Source organism: Leopardus geoffroyi, chromosome B3 (genome assembly GCF_018350155.1).
Source record: "Leopardus geoffroyi isolate Oge1 chromosome B3, O.geoffroyi_Oge1_pat1.0, whole genome shotgun sequence".
Classification (NCBI taxonomy): Eukaryota; Metazoa; Chordata; class Mammalia; order Carnivora; family Felidae; genus Leopardus; species Leopardus geoffroyi.
The window spans coordinates 11097312-11119297 of NC_059337.1; the positions used below are offsets into that span (position 1 = coordinate 11097312).

Genomic DNA, 21986 nt, shown 5'->3' on the forward strand with positions numbered 1-21986 from the left:
TCACTCTTTCCAGATACAGTGAAACCTTGGTTTGTGAGCATAATTCGTTCCAGAAACATGCTTATAATCCAAAGCACTTGCATATATATCAAAGCGAACTTCCCCGTAAGAAATAATGGAAACTCAGGTAATTCATTCCACAACCCAAAGATATTCATATGAAAATGATTACAATACTGTGATATAATACAAAGTAATTGAGAAAGTAGAAAATATAAAGAAAAATAAACAAATGAACCTGCACTTACCTTTGAAAACCTTCATGGCTGGTGCGAGGGCAACAAGAGAGAGAGGGGTTATTGAGTAGGACGACTTTCATTATCACTAACAGATGTTGACTACAGTACAGTATTGATAAACTCCTGTCATATACAGTATTTAATGTAACTGGCAATAAGGCAGCAGAGGAAAGGGTCTCTATCTGCAGGCAGCCCGACCTAACATGAAGCAGAGCATTCCTAAGCTTACTCTTGGATGGAAAAGCAAAGGACTGCCCATAGGTGCTTTGAAGGGACAAAAAATACACTAGTGCCAGCTGTGGGCACCTTCCAACGTTCTGAAAAATCACTGATTTCTGCCAAACATCATGGCCTGAGACCGAGCATCTGAGCGTGGGAGATGATCACCCACCATCCCCCAGAGAGAACGGGGGGAGGGGTAGGAGAGAGAGAGAACCATTGGCTCAGTTGTGATCATGTGATGTGCAGTGTCACGTACTACTCCTATTGGAAGACATTGCTCATTTATCACGTTAAAGATTAAAAATGTTTTGGCGTCTTGTGCAGAAGAAATTACTCCCAATCCAAGGTTTTACTGTAATTAGCTATGAAGAGTATAAGGAGAGAGGGTAGGACCCAGAAGTGAATGGGAGATTATTTTTTTCCTCTTGCTTTAAATGCCAGTGGAAAGGAGTTGATAGAGCAGGGGCTGTAGTGTCAGGGGTCAGTGTGGCTCCGTGAGCTTCCCCAGCAGCTTTGGAGTAGAGTGGGAACACGCGGTTGGTTGTTTCAATGGCAGGTGTGGTAGAAGGAGTGTGAGGCCAAGAAACTAAGGAAGACCAAAGTGGGGTTAAATGGACTATGGTACCTCGGCTGGATAAGGGAAACATGACCAAGCCCAGGGTGTAGAACCGCATTGGTGTCTGTGGAGAAGCCCAAGGCTTCTGGTAGAAATCGAGTGGGGGAGAAGGGCACTGACCACGTCAGTAAATTCAGAGTAAACTGAATGGTCTCCTCCGAGCAGAATTCCTGATGCAGTCAGATCCGCCCCTCTTCATCCTTTTGCAAATGCCTGCTCGCTGCTTTTCTCTCTGGGTGTTGGCAAGCCATCTGCTTGAAGAACTGATCCAGAATCTTGCCCCTGGGGTCCACTGCGTGCCTTGGATGTTAGGCTAAGTTACATTAATGGAAACAAATAGTCGCTGAGATCCTGCTACACCCAAGACACTGTTCAAGATGCTGCAAAGAATGTAAAAATACTCAGGAGCCAGCATCCTGCCCTCAGGGGGCTCCAGTGGGAGAATGAAGCAGGTATGAGGAATATATAGGGCTAAAAGGGTCCGGACCTTGAATCTCCAGGGAAAAAGGGATTTTACTTGGCTAAGTAGTTGCCAGTGTGGAGTGAATGACAGATTTAGAGAAGACTGGATATACATTGAGAGTTCTGATTTAGGGAGATCAGCCTGGCAGCAAGGTGCACGGAGGTTCTGTGAGGTGTGGCACAACTAATCAACGCATCGAAGGGAGAAGCGGCTAACCACAGCAGGGCAGTGGGCTTAAGAGGCAAGGACAAATGGAGGCCTACAGTGGAGGTGACATCTACTGAAACCCCCTCACCCCGCATCTAACTGTATGAAAGTAAAAGAGAACCAACAGAAGCACAAGGTGCAGCAGGGAATTTCAGCCTCAGTGACGGGGCACGTGGAGAAGCCTTTCATAGGGCAGGAGATGCAGTCTGTCAGGTGTCTCAAAGGTATTGTTGGGGCTGGGCTGGCCACCACAGACTCTCCTCCCACGAACGCCTGCTCTTAGTTTTCAGAGCACCTGCTAAGCAGAAAGCATTGAGAGTCTCAAGGCGCCCGTCTGGACCCAGGTGTCATTCCCAAGCAGACTATCCCCAGATCTTGGGCGATTCATGAAGGTGCTGCAGAAGCGGCACATCTGGGAAGCTCCTGATACGGTGCATCAAACATTTGCCGAGCTCCTACCATGAGGTCGTGAATATAGAGAAGTTCTACAGGCAAGTGGGAGACATGAACCCATTAAATGAGCGCTTTGCAAGAAGTAAGAGCAGTGTGCCAGAGGCCCCACATGAGAAGCCGTGCGCCCAGCCGTGGGAGGATCGGGATGGGGTACAATGGGTGGAATGCATGGAACACCCCTCCCGCTCGTCTGTGTGTCTAGCTGCTTGTTCATCAAACATTAAGCAACGATGGGTCTGACATCCTCAAGTGCCGCCATCACCCAGGATCTGCTTCCCTACCTGCACTCAGGTGTCATCACATATTCACCGTGGACCGCTCTGCAGTCAGACACAGCAGGATTTGAGTCCGGCCCTGCCACTGCTGGCCGGATGGGTGTGGGGAGGCTATTTGAGCCTTAGTGACTTGAACATGGAGCCCAGGGATAAAATCAGAGCAGAGCAGCATCACCCAACCTCTCCGGTTCAAGAAAAGTGAATGTCAAGTGCCCACAGGCAAAATGCTGGCCAGTGCCAAAAGTCCAGTCTCTTTCTTGGCATTGCTGAAGCAGAGAGAATCTATTTTTCGCCCACCCCCTCAGCGGCTTGTGCTGGTCAGGACAGTAATTTTAATCAGGCTGAAGAGGGATTGCACGGTGACTTCAAGTCTTGGCAGGTAATCTGGAGAGGAACGGATACATTTTGAAATGTAAATGCCAGAGTAATTTTCAGCTTCCATTTTGTCCCAAAAAGGTAGGTGAATTTCTTTTCCTTACAAAAGCCTTTAAGTTCATCTTTAAAGTTTACACCAAAGAGTATAAATAGGCCCAGTTTTTTCAACCCGGGGCGGGGGGTGGGGCGGCGGGGAATGAATTAAATAGCCAAAATACAAAACCATGGGGTTTAATCTCCGTTAATAGATTTCAGGAAAACAGAGACCCTTTCCTTGAACAGTACTGCAATTTTTGCACTGAAATGTATAAACATACATGGCTGCAGCTGGGACCAGAGTGTAATAGGAAGAAAGATTTAATCCTTTTAATATTCTCTGTAATAGCACATAACAGCACGGAGCCTCCGGGTACCCTTCCCGACCTACTGTGGGTTTCCGGTGTCTCCGTGATGGGGCACTAGCTCATCCCTACTCCATCCGTGAGTGTCTCCCCAGGAGACATAGGGAGAAGGGAAGGCAAAGGGACGGGATGCTACCGTAGCCTCCAGGGAGGAAACACACAATTTCTAGACTACCATACCATCATCACCCTCCCTCCCCTCCTCGTTCCTTAGGTAACTGAGGGCATAACAGAATGAAGAAGCTCAGAGCAGGAATAGGTCCTGTACCTTATCCACTTGGCACCCCTTCTGGAAGCAGCTGATTATCCTCCAAAACAGACTTATTCTTAGGACGTGAAGGAGTCTTGCCGGTTAGGGTTATTCTCTGAGTCTTGGTTTGAAGAGTATTTTGCAACTCTTTTCTCTAGAGATGGTGATTTAAAAGAGGGCACGTCTCCAGGTATCCAAAGAATAGGAACGGAACTGGATTTGTTAAGAGCCCACTACACGAGGGGCTTTCACGAATGCCGTCTCATTCGATCTGTATAAAAATTCAGTACAGGGAGGCATCTTGTGCCCATTTTGATAAGCAATGCGACCGAGATTGAGTGGAGTGACTTCCCAGGGTGGCAGGTTCCCAAGTGGCGGAGTTGGAAGCCAGAGTACGTGATCTCGGGTCCCAAAGCTCTCATTGTCTCCCCACCACCGAGCAACCTTCAGATGTGAGCTCGCTCTCTCTGAAGAAGGGCAGCTGTCAGCTCTTTCTTCTGACAAGTATCTGCCTGAGTTGTTCTGCAAAATACTGAGTTTGCTTACAAAACAGTCTCCCGGCCTTCTCGATGTGTTCATAACCCTGGAGAAGGGAGCACTCTGGAAAGATCAGAACCTCCTTGTGTGTGGGTTTCCCCCTCCACACTTTGCAAAGATCAGAACCCCTGTTTCACCTCTGAAAGCTTCAAAACCAGCCTTCCGCAAGCCAGTTATTCCCAGGAGCTTAGCAGCAGGGTAAATAAGATGTTTTCTGTAGCCCTGGAAATCCCTGATAAGAGCCCTAAAATCTTTGCTTCAAATCAACAAACTTTGAATTAGTAAGAAGGAGATTATTGGGTTTGGGGTTTTGAAATGTCAAGCCTGAGACAAATAATTAATCTCTCTCAGCTTCAGTTTCTCTGTCCATAAGATAGGGAGTGTTATAGGGTTATGGACGGGGGCTCCTAATACATTCAGAGTGCTCCCCGACAGTGCCGGGGAGAGGGGGTAGTTAATAGACAGTAGTTACTGTGTTAACCTTAAAAATAAAAGTTACTTACCAGCAAAAATGGGTTTATTCAGGAATAACAAAGAATTGAAATTTGGGACATGCAAGTCACTGCAGCACCACAGGCAGGACCCATTGTAAACAAAGGAGAGGAACGTTATTTTATAGAGAAAGAGGAGGAAGTTGGGAGGTGATGCTTCCTCCGTGGCTGAGATAGTCAGTTTCTTGTAGGAGATGCAATGCACTTCATTCCCTCCTGGGACCTGTAATTGAGGATTCTTCTGTTGGGGTCTATAATGAACAGCTCTTCCTGTAATTGACATTGAGTCGGATGGTTCCTCATTTTATTCCCACTCCATTTCAGTGAGGTGTCCCTTTATTAATTTTCACATTTCCCCCTTTTGATCAAGATCCTTCTCCAAACGCATCACGGAGCAAGAGTCTGGTTTTCACAATTCAGTGGCCTTTTTTGGTCCCTCAGCGCCAGGAAGGATCTTTCCTGGATGTCACATCACTCGTCCGTGGAAAATTGTATAGATGGGAAACTACTGGGATCCGTTCGAGTCGCAAGGACCACTTCCATCTGTAGTCCATACTTATCAAGACTGTAGGTGCTAGAGAGCATGTCCTTATTGGTCACGGCATTTTTACAAAGGTTTGACAGGCACCGAGTACAGAATCAAAAGTAACATGACCATTCCAAATTATGTGATGGTTTTAAAACAAGATCCTAGATCTGAAAGTAGCCAATGAGAAATATTTGTGGGCACTTACTCCCACGTAGGGAAGGAAAGTCCCTCGTATGGGGACAAACCCCAGAGTCACGTGTACCTCCTGGGAGTCCCCACTGAAAGCACTCATGGGAACAGAATAGGGGATACTGCAGGAACCTCCTGGAAGAATTAACCGGGTGCATTTGGGAAGATACAGTGCAGGTATAAACACGAAGCAATAGCTGGGGAACTTTTTGCAAAACAACAAAACTTCAAAGATGTTGAAAAGCAGCATTGTTATCTCAGAACTGCTGGAACTTAGGCGTATTACTAATAATACAGTAAAGTCGAAAATTCAGAAACCATGAATTTCGGGTAAGACTCCAGAGGAGTCCATTAATATCCAAATGAAAGAAACTCCTGTGAACCCCGAACCTTCTAACAGGCCTGATCCAGAGATCTCATCAGATGTCGTCTGCTCCGGGGCCGGGAAATCCGGATTTTCAGGTCATCGGATGGCGTGCAGGTCCAGTCAGGCTGTGGTGCTCTCTTTAGAGGGGTCTCATGGATCCAGGAGTCTGTTCTCTGGTGTTTGTCAGCACAGGATTGGTCAACAGTACCTTGCTGGCAAGGTTGAACAGAATCTTGTCTATTGGAAAAGACACCTCCAGAAAAAAAGTCCAGGTTGCAACGTGTGATGCTCAAGGTCTTTGTCTTCCGGTAATACACGGTGAGAAGACTGAAGCATGGCTGTTTTTAAAGAAGCAATTAGGCCTCTCCAGTGTTGAAGCATGCCTTTTATCAATGGTGGGTTAAAGTGCTACCAAACCCAAGTGGGGCTTCCCGTCCCTGAAGATGCCAGTACTCAAAGAGATGAGCTTTTGATTGAAAAGGAATATAAGCTTTATTCAAAAGGCTGGCCACCTGGGGAGAAGGCAGGCTCTTGTCCAAAAGCCAACTCCGAAGTTTCTACCTGGCCCAGGGGGGGTTATAGAGGGTTTAGGGTAATCAGCAAAGGGAGTGCAGTGGCCTGCAACATTCCCTCATCGTGTGCAGACTGGATGATGCCAGCTACAAACGTTATCTCAGCGCTCGGGGCTCCGGTTCATGTTTGTGATGTGCAAGCATACTGCGTTCTACCAGAGCAAGGTCTACAGACACACAGAGGGAGGTCGATAAAATCATTTGTGTGACCTAAAAAAAAAAAAAAAAAAAAAAAAACATTTTGCTTAAAAAATTGCTAGGCTAATCAGAAAGCCGAGGTGGCTTCAAACAGATTTGCTGGCTTCTGTGGCCTGGCAGAGTTTCCGTGCTTCTGTGCTCCAGGCTAGCGGTCTGCAAAGCTCAGAGTACATTAATTCTGCTACAGATCAAGAGCCTTAGGTCAGCAAGAATGGGTTAACCTGAAGCAAGTTAACCCTTAAGACCAGCTGGAGTGTAGCACATTGGACATCCTGTGACCATCCCAACAGGGCTGGATCTGAGACTTGGAAGGACCAAGGGCAGTGCTCTCAGCCAAGCCATTGGGAGGGTCTCTACCCATTCTGCCAGTTGAGTGCCCATTAGCACCATTACCTGAGGGTTGTGGGTGGGATGCACAATGGAAGTGTTGTAAAACTGGCCAAACAACACAGACTTGTCAAAGCACCTGACAGGTAAAATGGGTTCCCTGATCACTGTGAAGTTCATCCCCCCAGGTAGGGATATTTTCTTCCAACAGAATTTTAGCCACAGAAGAAACAATGGTCTATCTGCAAGGGAAAGCTTCAGTCCAGAGAGAAAACCTACAAACCATGACTATAAAACTATCCAGGAGATGGGGGAAGCTGTATGAATTCACCTGCCAAGACTCGAATGGCCCATTGGGTAATTTAAAAAGTCTTAGAGCATTGCAAACAGGTTTCCCTGCATTTTGTGGTAGGGAGGTGGGCACATTTGTGGTCTTAATATTTCCTCAGGGCGCCTGGGTGGCTCAGTCAGTTAAACTTCTGACTCTTGATTTCGGCTCAGGTCATGATCTCTTGGTTCATGAGATCGAGCCCCATGTTGGGCTCTGTGCTGACAGTGTGGAGCCTGCTTGGAATTCTCTCTCTCTGCCCCTCCCCCACATGTGCACACATGCTCTCTCTCAAACTTGGAAAAAAATATATTTCCTCATCAGTATTGGTTCATAGCTGCTGTCATGTTGTTAATAGACCAATGGTTTAATACATGTGCAATCGTGATAGGAAATTTAGAATTTCTGGTAGGGCTGGATTGTTAGTTGGTCCAAACCAGAGTTCTCTTTTTTTTATTGAACCAACAATTATTAGATTGCTAGTCCTGTTTTTCATTTTTGGGGGCCAATTGTTGGGCATCTCTGGTCAGTTTTTCCAAATGATTGTTTGGGAGAACATCCCTTTGGACCATGACAGGGGTTTGGCTATTGGTTTCCCTAAGAGCAGCATTTTTGGTGGACATATTAGCAAGGTGGTTTCTTTTGGCCTCTAGGGAGTCGGTTCTGGAATGCCCAGAATATAATAATATACCAAATATTATTATATAATATACCAAAGTCACAAAGTATTCCAAAGACTAACTAGATTATCAGTTTCATTATTCGCGGTTTTACCCTCGGCTGAGGTAAAAACATAACTCAGCCTGATGGGCCAAAGGTAGAGGGACCGCCAAAGTGACTTCAAAAGGAGCTGCAGTGGTATACCATCATATTTACCATTTTCATCCTTTAAGTAAGCACCTTCAGTAAACCATGAAAAATCTGCATTGGTTAGAGGAGTTTCCTATACATGGTCACAGGGAGTCCAGTGGTGATCTGTCAGCATTAAGTGACTGCAAGAGGTCTGGTCCAGGAAGGAGGCTCAGAGAACAGCGGGTGAAGGTCATTGCAGCGAGAAAGTTGTAGGAGGAGTAGCTGTTAGGAGGATGTCCTCAGAGGTGAGGTGAAGAGAATTTAGGATTCAGGCTTCTAAATGATGTTTAGAGGGGGGCTCCCATGGCGTCAACTAAAAGGACAATGGCAGGAATGGCTCTGACGAGAGGGGGGTATCCGTTTTTGCTGATGGTCCCATGTTTTGGTGGGGACTCCAAGGCATTCCCTTTCCTCTCACATATAAACAGGGAAAGGGGAAGGTGATAATTAGGATATCTGAGAACAGGGGGCCTTTATTACTCTTTGCTTTAAAGTCTCATTAGCTGTGTCATCTTGATCTTTCCAAATAACAGGGTCAGGTCTGTCTGTTTGTTTGTTTTTTTTTTTTTTTTGTTTTTTTTTTTTTGTTTGTTTTTTTTTAGTAAGGCATATAGAGGTTCAGCCGTAAGAGAGAAGTCTGGAATCTAATTTCAACAGTGGCCAGCCAGGCCCAAAGAAACCTCGTTAATTGGCAGTTAGTTTTAGGTTTGGGGAGGTTCTGGATGCCATGAAAATTACCTGGATCCACATGTAGTCCTTATTTCAAAACTGCAATTTCTATTTGGAGACTTTTTTAAAGAAAATTCCTTTTCTAATGTCTATTTTTGAGAGAGAGAGAGAGAGAGAGAGAGCAAGTAGGGGAGGAGCAGAGAGAGAGGGAGACACAGAACCTGAAGCAGGCTCCAGCCTCTGAGCTGTCAGCACAGAGCCCAACGTGGGGCTCAAACTCAGACTGCGAGATCATGACCTGAGCCGAAGTTGGACGCTTAACAGACGGAGCCACCCAGGTGCCCTTCTGTTTGGAGGCTTTATGTCCCTTTAAGGCCAAAAGCTTTAAGCAGGTAGATGCTGTTTTCTATAAAGAAGTATGAGAAAGGGAGCAGAGATGGAAATCATCTCTGTAGTGTGACAAACATCCAGATCAACTTTAAGGTTTGTGAAAAGTGAGAAGGGCTCTCTGTGTAACCCTGGGGTATTACTGTCCAGGTAGAACCACACAGATCCTTCTCAACTAGAACACTGAAAAATGCACTGCAGTTATCAACTAAGGTGAGGATTTGCTTTTAGTAAGAATGGATGTCAGTAGCATATGGAGCTTGGGAATAACAGTATTGAGGGATAATAATATTTATTGCCTAGAGGTCATGGACAAACTGACATCTTCAGCCATTGGGTTTTCTCACACGTAAAACAGGGATGTTACAGGGACTAGTGCAGGGGCTAAGAAGGCCTTGATCCCTGTAATCATCTATTTTATGGCCTTGATGCCTTGAAGGACTACTTTATTTATAGAGTATTGATTATTTCTGGGGCAGGGGGAGGTTTTGAGGGATCTATTTGAATCGATGGGAGGTATACTATGGATTCTGCCAATATCAGTTGAAGAGCGTGCCCATAAAAAGGATGGTAGCCAATGCCTCAGGGACAAAGGATTGATAACCCCAGACGCAGCTCTAGTGTTGTCAGAGTGGGAGCAAATAATAGGTGCCAAAGGGTCACTTAATTCACCAGGTTGGCTATTTTGATGACCACTGGCAGATTCTTAAGGAGAAAGAAATTCTGGCATGATATTTTTCTAAGAAATCTCAGCCCAATAAATAAATAAGGAGAAAAGGGTGAGTAGCTCTCAGTGGACCTAAACAAAAGGGAGTAGGTTCCAGAGACTGGAAACTGCTGAGGTTTATTAGAGACCCCACCCCCACCCCCACACACTATTTGAACTGGTTTTGTACCCCGAGACAGCGGCTGCTGTGTAGCAGGGGCTTGAGCAACAAGAGTGCAGTTTCTGAGAATGAAACTCTTTGTCCCTATTGACAGCCCATCAGGAGAGTGCTTTCTCTGAGCCGATAGATAGAGAGGCTTGGGAAGAGCCCTGTAGTTCCTTGGGGCCCTGACACTGGGTACAAAGGCTGCGGGGGACGGTGGCACTTCAGCCTGTCAGTCTTTTTCCACGGTCCTGGCCCTTTGCAATAATAGCAGATATTAGGGGAGGGTTGGTTGTCTTTAGAGGCATTCATTTGCCAGCATTGAAAACGGAGAATTGTAGCACTCTTTTCTTTTAGATGACTCATCTAGAGCGTAAGTGAGCTGGCTTGCCCAGTTAAATCTGGGGTGTGCAGTTTCCCATTCCATCCTGGTCCTTTTAACAACAACAAAAAAGAAATATCCATGTTCAGCCCATTAATAAATCGAGTTTAAGGGTGCCTGGGTGGCTCAGTCAGTTAAGTTCCAAACTTCAGGTCAGGATCTGACAGTTTGTGGGTTCAAGCCCCGCCTTGGGCTTTGTGCTGCCAGCTCAGAGCCTGGAGCCTACTTCGAATCTGTGTCCCCCGCCCCCCCCCCCCCTCTCAAAAATAAACATAAAAAATAAATAAATAAATAAATTGAGTTTAGTGCTACCTGGGGGCATTCCACATCTAAAGGAAGACCAGAATTTTCTTTAAAGACAATTTGGAGTTGATTGTACTAGTCATGAACAGGTTCACCAGGCTTTTCTGTGCAAGCCTGAATTTTGTTCCAATCAACAGGCTTAAGTAAAAGCTACCATCATTGGTGGGTACAGCATTATAGCATCCTGCCAAAAATGAGGGGTCGGTTTCCCTAAATCCCCCCTCAGGGTGGTCCCAATGGGCTAGTTTCATCCAGTGTTTGGCCTGGCCCTCCCCAACAAGCACGTGGACTACTATAAATCTGAGAAACCAGGTTGGTCAGTTGGAATAACTGTGAAATTCTTCAGCAAACCTTACGGGAGTCCTCGGCCACTTTAGAAAACTCTTTATGGCTCACAATTTGGCTTTGTTCCAGGGAACAAAGGCAATGTGGGGTTCATTTGGATCCTCAGAGAGACACATCTTAATAGGTCCAGGAGAGGAGGGGAAGGTTCCTTCAGAGGAAAAGGCAAGTTCAGTGAAAGGATTAGCCTGAGGGAACATACGGAAGTAAGGAGGCAGTGCAGGGAATAAAGGAAAAAGGTGCCAGAGGTGGGAACCAAGCCCAGAGGCTGTGAGACAAAGGGGACAGAGAAGGGGAAAAGTGGCCTCAGCAGCCCTTTTTTTTTGTTTGTTTGCCTCAGCTAGTATACATTCCAGATTCCTGATGATGTTTGGAAGCTTCACAATACCAGTCAATACAGGTGCCCCGTTCTGTTGACAGTTTTAGAACCAGGTCTGTCCAATTCAGTTTTGAGAAGAGTCAATTTAGGAAGATGGAAAGTTCCCCACTGAAGATCCACACTACTTTTTGTTAAGTTCTCCCACTTAGTTAGAAATGCACATGAAGAGGGACCACGGGATTTGAAACATAAAACCAGCTGGGCTCGCAGAAGAGGGGAGGGCACCCTCTAAAGCAGTTTGACAGCTGGGGCCCCCTTTCTTGAGGAAAAATTTTCAACAGGAGCGACCTGGTTCCAGAAGGAATCAGGATACTTTGCCAAAGGCCAAACGAGTACTCTCAGAAAGAACAAAGCCTTAAAACAGATCTCAAATAAAGTCTGGGAAGCTCAAAACACAGAGTGGGGCTTGAAATCCAAGAGACAAACTGACCTTCGAAACTCCAAGGTCAACAGGAAGGCAGCTCACTGAACTCCGTGGGCACTTGCCCCGGTTGCTCACCAGCTCCCGAGCTGCCGCAGGTCTTCTCTGGATCCCACCTCTCATCACCAAATAATGGTAACCTTAAAAATAAAAGTCCATTGAGGCACCTAGATGGCTCAGTCCGTTGAGCATCTGACTTGATTTTGGCTCAAGCCATGATCCCAGGATGGTGGGATCAAGCCCCACATCAGGCTCTGCACTGAGCATGGAACCTGCTTGAGATTCTCTCTCTCCCTCTGCCCTTCTCCCCTGCTCTCTAAAACCTAAAAGCCCATTATTTCACCAGCAAAACATGGGTTTATTTGGAAGCAGAATTGCAACTCAGGGCATGCAGGGTATAGCAAAACCGTAGACAAGTCCTATCGTAAAGGAGAGGAAGGTTACTTTATGGAGGAGGAAGTCGAGAGGGGTTGTTCTGAATGAAAATCCATTGGAGAAAAGCAAGAGTTCAGCGTGATGACAGCTTCTTACTGGCTGAGTTGCTGGGGTAGTTGATTTCCTGTAGGAGATGCAACCTACATCTTTCCCTGTTAAGGTCTGTAGTTGACACTTGTTCTTGCTCTGTGGCTCCCCCGTCTGTCCTCTCTAGTCTGTGTTAGAGCGGTTTCCCATCATTAATTTCCACCACTATTACAGCACTCTTGTGGGAGTCTCCCATTGGTGACTGGGGAGGCAGTATCTTGCAGGGACAGCCTGAGATTTTATTTGGCCCACCAGAGTGATAAACAGAATGATGGATGGGTGGCTGCATGGGAGCATTGGCCATCAGGTGAGTTCTAGAATGACCTTTTAAAAAAAGAGATCCAGTCAGTTCTTCTCTGGTATTCTTTGCACACCTGAGAGCCAGAGCTCCCCTTTGGGGAACAATTTTAAGCCAATATAAAGATGAATCTGGTGGGAAAGCCAGTATGTTTTTTTATAAATATAAAGGGAAACTTATAAAGGTTATGCTTAAAGTATTAAACCCAGAGTTTATTCTAAATTAGTCCCCCAACCCCCTGTATACCATGAATAAGTTAACAAAACCTGTGGGCCCTACGGAAGGACCAGACTTGTGCATAACACCTCATTTATAACAGGGCTCATCTTGACCCTGGCCAGGTGGGCAGTATTAGCTCCATTTTAAAGATCAAGAAACTGAGGCACCAAGAGATCAAGCGACTTGCCCCAATCCTAAGGCTTTCGACACAAGTTCAAGGTTCTTTTCTTCTCCAGCACAAAGGCTCTCCAAAATATGAAAAGCTTTTCTAGGCACTTAGCTTTCTAATTTCTGTTTGAAGGCTTTTTCTGACTCCTTCCAGGCTGTGTCATCTGGTAATGGAGCCTGACAGTAGGCAGGATAAAACCGACACCGTTAGCACAAAGAAGTATGCCCTACTTTAAAGATAACACAGTATTTTAGAAACCCTCACACAGATACAGATTCATGAAGGAGTTACATCTTGGCATTTTAGAGGGATATTTTGGTCCAAGCAAGTATTAAGGAATGGCTCCTTTATATTGTAAATTTCCTCTGATGTGCTTAAAATATGACCACATTTGCCCAATGTGGATTTGTCTGCAACTCTTCCAGTCCCTCTGCACTGGGAGCAAAGAGCCCTTGTGCTGTCAGTCCCTTCCCACGGCAGAGCTGTTGACAGTGTCCTCACAGGCCACTCCCCGCTGTGCTGTGACAGGTGAGCTAGGACAAAGTGACCTCAAGAAAGGCAGAAGGAAGAAGAGGGAGGAACATTTGGGGGCTATCGCAACCTCATAAAACCCAGAGAAATAGGTGAATGGAGGCAAGTGATCCCATGAGACCATAGAAACAGCCAGATTTGTCCCATTTTCCCCGAGTCTATCAATTTAAAGCGGCTCCCAATCTCCATTTCTTTACCTAAATAATGTGGAGGGTGACTTAGTTTCTCTTACGTGGTTGGCTCCATTGGGTTAGTCCAGTGGGCTCGTTTTCTGTTACATGAACCAGGGCATTTGTTGCAGGGTGGGGGGCGGGGGCGGGGAGAGCACTCACTGGTTGGGGAGGAAGGCCTCAGACTCATGGACAGACTTTAGGGCAGACAATGCTGGGATTCTAGGAGTTTCCATTCGGCCAGACCAAGCAGACCTGGAAGCTGCAAAGAGGGAGCAGGTTGTTGATTTACAGAGTCAAGCTGCTTGGGAAGTTTAATGAGGTTTCAACTAAAATTCTTACTCTGGAATTTCTTTCTGGGCTAACACGGGACCGAGCTGGGAAGTGCTAAGGCACCTGGGCCCAACCTTGTTGGCACTGATGGGACACGCCCACCCAGGCCTGACATTAAAACAAAGGAAGCATGGTCTCCCTCAGTGAGCCTTTTCCCTCCCAGGCTGCCTTCAGGGGGCATGTTTGACACACGTGTTTTAATTCTGGGGATCGTGAGTGGACATCAGGGGTTCATGAACCACCTGAAATATGGGTGTGGTTCTTGTGGGTAGATGTAATTTTCTGGACTAAGGATCTAACTCTCATCGAATTCTCAGAGGGACCTTCCTTAATAAAAAGTTGAAACTGACGCTCCAGGGCTGGCCCTGGAAGGAACACTCCAGATAGCAGGATACCCCAGAAATGGGATCTCAGAACTGTTGCCACCTGCTTCCGGTGATCACTCTCTGCCTCTAAGGTCTCTCTCCCTGGATATGATTGGCACCACATTCTGGCCTTAAGGGTACTTTTTTGTTCTGAGGCAATTAATCTGTATTAATGAGCCATTCACTGATTTCCCATTGCACAGATGAAACAGTTTCCTCCCCTGCCCGCCCCGCCCCCCCCCAACAGGCCAGAATCCCCAGGGGATGACTTCACAATGCTGATGAGCGGGCCACACACCAGACATTCTAACCTAGTTGTTCTAGGAGGGAACACCTTGGATGATTTTAACGTGCAGCCAGGACTGATATCTTTTGAGCTTGGACAAGGGACAGAAACACAGAACTGAACTGAGGAGAGTTTTCATCTCCGCCATTTTTGATCGCTGGTTGAAAGTGCCCGAAATACTCTAGGGTGAGGGTTTGAAAACTGGTTCCCGCCTCAGAATGAAAAGGATTCAATCCAGTGGTAACATCCAGGGGAAGGGAAGTTGTCAGCATGTATGCAGATGGTTTCCATCTTAAACGATACGCACATACGCATGCATGTGTGCGTGTTATACATGCGTGTGTGCCTAACACGTGCACACGTATGAGGCTGCATGTATGCATGTGTGTATACAGACACACACACAAAGGTTAAATGCACTCGTTTCAACTTCTGTTCCCTTCTGTTCCCAATTCCCTCCACTCGAACACAGCCTTAGAAGCCCCGTACAGAGAGCACGATACCTCCTTGCATTTCCTCTGTGTGGTTGTACTTCTCTGAGACGCAGAACGGTCCCTTCAGGGAAGCTTCTCTGTCTCTTCTCAGACTCTCAGCGGATGACAGTAGTAGCAGACGTCATTTATTTTGTGTTTACTGTGTGCCGGGCACCATCCTAAATGCTTTTCCTGGGTCCATTTAGTCCGTCTTCACAGCAGTCTGAGTAGAAGTGATAGTTTCCTCATCTGCAAAATGGGGATAATAAGGCACAGGGGGCTTAGAGACCTCGTGCAGGTTTGGGCGGAGCTGGGGTTCGGACTCCAGGCTGTCCGGGCCCGTGCCGTGGAGCCACCCAGTGGGACACGCCAGCCCCGTGGTCCTGTGGGGGGAGAGCGGTGCACACGTGTGGACTGGGGAGGCCAGCCTGCAAGAGCCCGAGGGTAAGCCTGCCGTGTTCTTTCCCCCTCTCGCAGGCTTCATCCCCCCTCCCCTCATCTTTGGGGCCGGCATCGACTCCACCTGCCTGTTCTGGAGCACGTTCTGCGGGGAGCAAGGCGCCTGCGTCCTGTACGACAACGTGGCCTACAGATACCTGTACGTCAGCATCGCCATCGTGCTGAAGTCCTCTGCCTTTGTCCTCTACACAACCACGTGGCAGTGCCTGAGGAAAAACTATAAACGCTACATCAAAAACCACGAGGGCGGGCTGAGCACCAGTGAGTTCTTTGCCTCTACTCTGACCCTAGACAATCTGGGGAGGGACCCTGTGCCCGCCAGCCAGACCCATAGGACAAAATTTATCTATAACCTTGAAGACCATGAGTGGTGTGAAAACATGGAATCTGTTTTATAGGGACTAAGGAGGCTGAACTCTGTATTAGTAATCAAAGGGTCATTTTTTCCTAAAAAAAAAAAAAAAAAAAATTTTTTTCAAAAAAAAAAAAAACCACAAAACTCAGTACAGTGACACACACACCACACGTACACACACCACCACCTTTGTCCTTTTTCTCAAAATCAGAGCCAGACAGGATTCAGAATAAGGAGAGCACGGGATCGTGTGTCTGACGTACGACCTGCTGGGGCCCAGAGTCTTCTCTTTGAAGGTTCTTCGGGATGCCGATCGCCGCAAGCAACAGGCACGGCCAAGTTCAGGGAACAGTGGTGGCCCAGCTTGGAGGATGGACATTTCTGGATATACATACACACACAAACCATTTTTTTAAAAGTCTACTAAAAAGCCCAAGTTGACAACATTGCCAGGATAAACACTAGTGACATACCCCGTGCCACCCGCCCCCTCCATGCAAGGGTGGGGGGGCGTGCAAGTCGGAGCGGGAGCCCCCCCCTCCTCTAACTTTTGCAATATGGGTCACTGTGTAGACGACTCACCCAGTCTGCATGTGGTTCAAGGCCCCAGAGTTCTCTCAGCGATGCTAATGGGTGATCCGTGCTGGAGTCTGTAATTGGCACCTCTCACCAGCTCCATGTTCAAGACTGAGGGCCCAAGGGGGAGCCGGGCGTGGGGGGGCCAGCACCCCACCTCCCCCCACAGCACCCCCCCCCAGCCCCACAGAGTGACCTCAGGAAGCAGCGGGCCTCACCTGGCTATGACTGACTTTGCTCAGAGCCGGTGAAACCCAGCACAGTCCAAGTCATTTGCTTACATTTGCCAAACATTTTGCCATTTAAAAAAAAAAAAAAAATGCAATGCATATGAATTTCAAACTGTTGTATGTATAATCCTCTAATACTATTTTTAACCACTTCTAAAATCTGTGTTAACTCTTCAAGTCACTGACACAGTTCTCTAGGCTGAGTTTATTATGCTGGTTGCTTTTACTTTTCTCCATTTTTTAATGCACCAAAAATATAATGTGATTCAAGGGATGCAATTAATCTATTGTAATTTTTGTTTTATCATTTGGTCCTCATTCGGATATTCTGCAAAAACAAGGATATATACAGTGTGTTAGAAGAAGAAGAAAAAAATGCTTGGAGAAAGAGTGTATAGGCAGCTTGCCTTGAAAAGAATCACATTTGAGACAACAGGGGATAATGTGATGAATTGCAAATTCGCCTTCTGGCTTTATTCCCCATGATTCAGTGATCGCTGTCATGGGAAGCCCTTTTATATTCATGCTTCACATTTCGAGAGGCCTTCTTCTTTTCAACCTGTGGAGGAGACACACTTAGATGTTGGTTGTGTGCAGGGGTGCGGTGCTTCTGGGGCTAGGCAAGAGGAAGAGCAGTTCCCTGGCCCCAGCTGTGGGGCGGTCTGTGACGGCGAACAGACCCGCAAGGTCGTGGAAGCTACCGCTTGTCCGATGCATTAACATGTCTCTGTTTTCAGGGTCAGTCTTGAACAAAGAGGCCTTTGTCTGTTTCGAAAGTGGCCAAACCTCAAACAGCTAGCAAGCAGACCTCATTGTTTGGGATAAGAATCTTGGGAAAATCTCTCGCAGTCAAGCAGCCTCAGCCTCATAAGGCCACGTCCGTAAGGGGACAGAGCTTATGCGAGAGCGTGTGCACACGCACGCGCGCACACACACACACACACACACACACACACGGCCCGTTTAACGTACCTTTCGTGTTTCTTCAGTGACCTTTGTCCGGGCCACTTGTGGCCCTGGGGAAGCTCTCAGGGGGGGTTTGGCTGGCTGGCTGCCTTTTCACCTCAGACACATATTTGCAGTTCACCCAGAGGGGAACAAAAGAATCAGGAAAGAAAAGAGTGGAGGCTCTGAAGAGAGGGCTGTTGTGCCACATTTCTAACATACACCGTTAATGGGGCAGTTTGAGTGACAGCTCGAAAGCAGAGAAAGCACCACCCAGCAAGGAGGGCCCAGAGAGAAGCTGGTGTCCCGGTGCGGGGCCACCGTGATCAGCTGCCTGGGACAGGATGCTTCCAAAACACTCCCACGCGTTTACTTTTAGTCTGTCCTTGTCGGTGAGCACAGGGACAGTCATCAATGTGTTAACTAGTAAAAGGAGGGATTGTTCTCCAAGCGATTCATAAAATATGTATGCTCTGTCACTCCAAAGGTTTTGAAACCTTCCTGTACAGGTTTGGGGGTAGTGTTGCTCTGAAATGTATGCTAACAGGTCACTGCCGTCTGCATAGCTCTCCAAAACTCAGTACGCACACAGCGAGGCCCGATAACCTGGTGTTTTCACAGGGCCATTTGCTTAAAGAAAAAAACCTTTTTGAAAACGCTTTGCATTTTTGGATTTTTTTTTTTCCCCCTAAGATTTTAGGATGAATGAGATGTTAGGATGAAAAAGGAAAACACTGCCAGGGCTCAATTTTGTCAACAAGTAGGTATGAACCGAAAGCCATCTATTGCGAGATGGCTCTAAAGTGCGTTGTGTTACCTTTCAGGGTTTTAATTTCTCTCCTACCACAGAACAGAAAACGTAGTCTGGTTCTAGTGTTTCCTTTTGTGCTGCAAAGAATCATTGTACATACAGTGTTAGAGCGAGCTCCTCGGTTATTTGTTTGGTTTTGAGTGAATGAAAAGATTCCCTGCTAAGAGCTCCACTGGACTAACAGAAAACAAAAACTTAAGGGAAAGAATAAACCTAGAAGGTTAATGCTAAGCTTCTCTCTCTCTCTCCTGCTACAAACTCCTCCGCCATCTTGGTCGAACGTGCCCAGAGATGGATGAAAGAGCCTCTCTTTGCTGCGACTTTTGACAGACTTGTGTAATTCCTACGTATATAGGCTAAGTTTTGTGACCAATATTATGCCTGCGTGTGAAGTGAACACCCTTTGTAAAAGTGGATTTCCCTCTGGGGGATGGGGTTTCGGTGTGTGCCGACAGGAAGACCAGCGGCCTGGCCCCCTCCACGCCTCCGCCGAGGAAGGCTGTGAAGCGCCAAGGCACCCTGGGGATGCTGCCACTCCAGAAGGCCACAGCATGTGGGCTTTCCTCACAGCTAATGAAGGAGCAAGAGAGGCTTCCACTCACGGTCCCCCCTAAGGAGTTTGCTAGTAGCGCTTAGCAGGCAAAAGAATAAGGGGAAGCCAAGAGCTTCTAAGGAATCCTTTGACAGACTTGTTAATGTCTTCCAAGTAGGAAGGAGTGTGCTGCTCCATAAAAATCACTCTTTTCTCACCACTTTACAGTAGAATAGCTTCCTCTAGTGATGATTTTTAAAGTTAGGCCTGTACATTTTAAAGTGGTGTCTATACATTTAAATCCCCGATTCCACTTCCCGGTCTCCAGTCGTGACCTAGAACTTCCCCTCAGGCATGGCAAGATTTTCCCATCCCTTCGCCTTGGAAAGCTGCCACTCCAGAAGGCCACAGCCCTCAGGCTGTCCCCACAGGTAATGAAGGAGCCCGAGAGGCCCTCCGAGGTGACCCGCAGAAACGTTGCACACAGGGGGGCAACCAGCCAGTGCCCAGGATGGTCCCCAGTCCGCTCCCGAGGAACCTTCTCGGTAAGAGGATTCAGCCGTGGTTGCTAAGCATCATCACCCCCACCACAACCACCACCACCATGACCAGCCTTCTGGAGCAGGCCATTCATTGAGGAGCATGTAAAATGGGGGGAAAAGCAAAATACGCACACTCACTGAGAAACCCTCTGAGGAAAAGTCATTGTTGGCTTCGATGAACCTGCAAGCTGGTTTCCTTGCTGTCTGCTGTTCAGGTCCTTCTAAGTGTGGTGTCTTCTCCACCCAGTCAGGCCTACCGGACCTGAACCATAAGCACTCCTCAGCAGCGTTCAGCAATACAGGTCAATGTGTAGAAATCAGCGGGCTGATCAGAGGGAGGAGGACAGGAGAAAATTGTACCATTTGGTGACATTCCACTCGAGTGTTGTTTGTGTATTCGGTTGGGTTTGTTTTGAATGAAGGGAGAAAGCCACACAAGCTGTTTTTCAGACCGGCAGAGAATATGTGCTGTCTTGAGGTGTTCTTATCTGACCATTGTGATCGCTCAGGAGAAAATTCCAGACATGCAGTAGGGGCTTGATTGCCGAGCCCTCTCCTCAGCCTGCTCTCAACCATGATGTGTTGTTTCCCTGTAGGTTAGAATCCAGGGAGAATACTTAAGAGGTGCCACGTTGTCCAAGAGAAGGTGCTGGTGAAATGAAGTCCAGCCTGGAAAGTTAGTTTGGAACATAAACATAGTCCTTACCCTCCGAGCTTTCTCTTGTTCATTGTCCCATCACTGCTAACTCAGTCCAAGTTCTTGAGTTCTGAACGTACAAGGACCTAATCTCTTTGAACAGCTGTCCCTGATGATAGCCTTCAGACCCAGCCCCCGTGGGGGATTATGGTTGCTCATGAATAATTCGGCAAGACAGAAGGATCTCTAACTGGTAGAATGTGCAACAAGATATTCTTGTTCAGATGTGTCTCGGGGGCCTGTTGCCCCAGGTTACACGTGGAATCTACACTATCTGCACACACAGCCACCCACCCACACCTCCCGTTTCTCATGTTTGTAGGTGACCTCAGAGTGCTTGGTCATCGTGGCAGGAAGGGGTTACAAAGACTAAAATGGCAAATTCAGAAAAGCAAAGATTGTCCTGTACCTCAGCCAGCCGCGACTGCTCTGGAGACAGAGACAGAACTACCTCTCAGAGACCATCCACATGGTAGCTCAGTTTTCCTTTGCACGGTTGTCACCATTAGGGGATGTATTGCATGAACTTGACATCTTCTAAAGATGTTTTCACTCATTCCTTTATTAAGATTTTGACAATATGCCAGGCCATGGGCCAGATATGGAGACGAAAAGACATGGTTCCATCCTCCAAGAGCTCACAGTTCAGTGAGCCAGACAGACCTGAACATAAACAAAAGCAATAGAATGATTATGTGAAGAGCCCAGCTCTGACTGGGCCCAAGGAGGGCTGAGAAATGGTGGTGGTAAGTTTGGCTTCCTGGCATCGAGAATCAGGAAGGTTTGAGAGACAGAGGCATGGTCCAGAACCAAGAACTAAAGAGCAGTGGGTGGCTGCCAGAGAGCTGGGGGAGAAGGTCGCCTCTACAGAGAGGGCCACCAGAACAAGTTGACAAACTTTCTGTAAAGGGCCAGGTGACAAGCATTTTAGGTTTTGAGGCCATATGGTTCAGACCACTGAACTCTGTTACAGCATGAAAGCCGCTCAAGTGTAAACAACTGTGTAGGCTGTGTTCCAATAAAGCTTTATTTACAAAGACAGGCAGTGGCCAAGGGCAGTCATATGCAGAGGTCTGAAGTCACACAGCAGGGTTGGGGGGGTAGGGGACTCTAACAGCCAAGGCTGCCGTGGCAGATGCCAAGTTATGTGTTGGAAGGGTCCTGTAGCCAGGTGCCCGTCAGCCCTGATGTTACCACAGGAATTCATGCAGGTAGCCCATTTTCCAGGAATGAGGTGAGTACCCCATCACTGTCAGGATTTGCAAATGAAGGCAACATCATCTTGCTCTCTGTGGACTGGAATTGGGGCTACAGGATCTGATCTACATAGTTCGACCATAATAATTGTCCTTTTTTTCTTAAGCGATAAACTAGGGATGGGAGGAGGAAATGTAGGAATGGGTGAAAAAAGAGTAAATCCAAATAGTATTTCGAATCCCTGTCCACCAACACAAAACACTGGCACCATGGAGCTAATAGATACGCCAGGTGGAATAATTGGTAAGCACTAATAATAACTAATAATAGCTAACATTTACCAAGCACTTACCGTGAACCAGCTTATGACACGTAATAGCTCACTTAATCTCAGCAAGAGCCCTGTGAGGCAGGAACTGTTTCTAACATCAGTTTACAGGAGCGGGAAACGAGGTAGGGAAGGCTTCCGGGATTGGCTCAAGGCCACAAAGCAGAGCTAAGATTCGAACCCAGGTCTGTGAATCCAAAGCCCATGATCTTTGGCTTTACGGGCATCCCCTGCATATACTGGGCAAGATGTGAGCCCCCACCCCACCCCCCGCTCCCGTAGGGACTGCCTCAGCAGGAAGACTC

At 47.2% G+C, this 21986-nt stretch overlaps 1 protein-coding gene and 1 long non-coding RNA gene across 7 annotated transcripts in view; one reads left to right on the forward strand and one right to left on the reverse strand.

The window, feature by feature from the left end:
• The window catches only part of SLCO3A1 (solute carrier organic anion transporter family member 3A1), a 311350-nt gene that overhangs the window by 286376 nt on the left and 2988 nt on the right, over positions 1-21986 (forward strand). For 2 of the 5 annotated variants that reach the window (XM_045448725.1, XM_045448729.1), the window contains one exon: positions 15487-16912. In XM_045448725.1, the coding sequence (XP_045304681.1) occupies positions 15487-15866 (380 nt within the window). In that variant the 3' untranslated portion in view covers positions 15867-16912. Of the gene's footprint in view, positions 1-5524; positions 5527-6886; positions 7052-15486; positions 16913-21986 lie in introns of those variants that run through there. The other 3 variants (XM_045448727.1, XM_045448728.1, XM_045448726.1) reach the window with 3 other exon arrangements.
• On the reverse strand, positions 238-15492 carry LOC123582511. Of its 2 annotated transcripts, XR_006704414.1 has the most exons (6): positions 15040-15492; positions 13715-13814; positions 11653-11783; positions 4542-6396; positions 2510-2859; positions 238-266 (listed from the first exon to the last, which is right to left on the reverse strand). It is a non-coding gene; the product is annotated as an uncharacterized LOC123582511 (long non-coding RNA). The 2 variants fall into 2 exon arrangements; XR_006704413.1 differs by lacking the exon at positions 238-266 and having other exon boundaries at positions 2487-2859.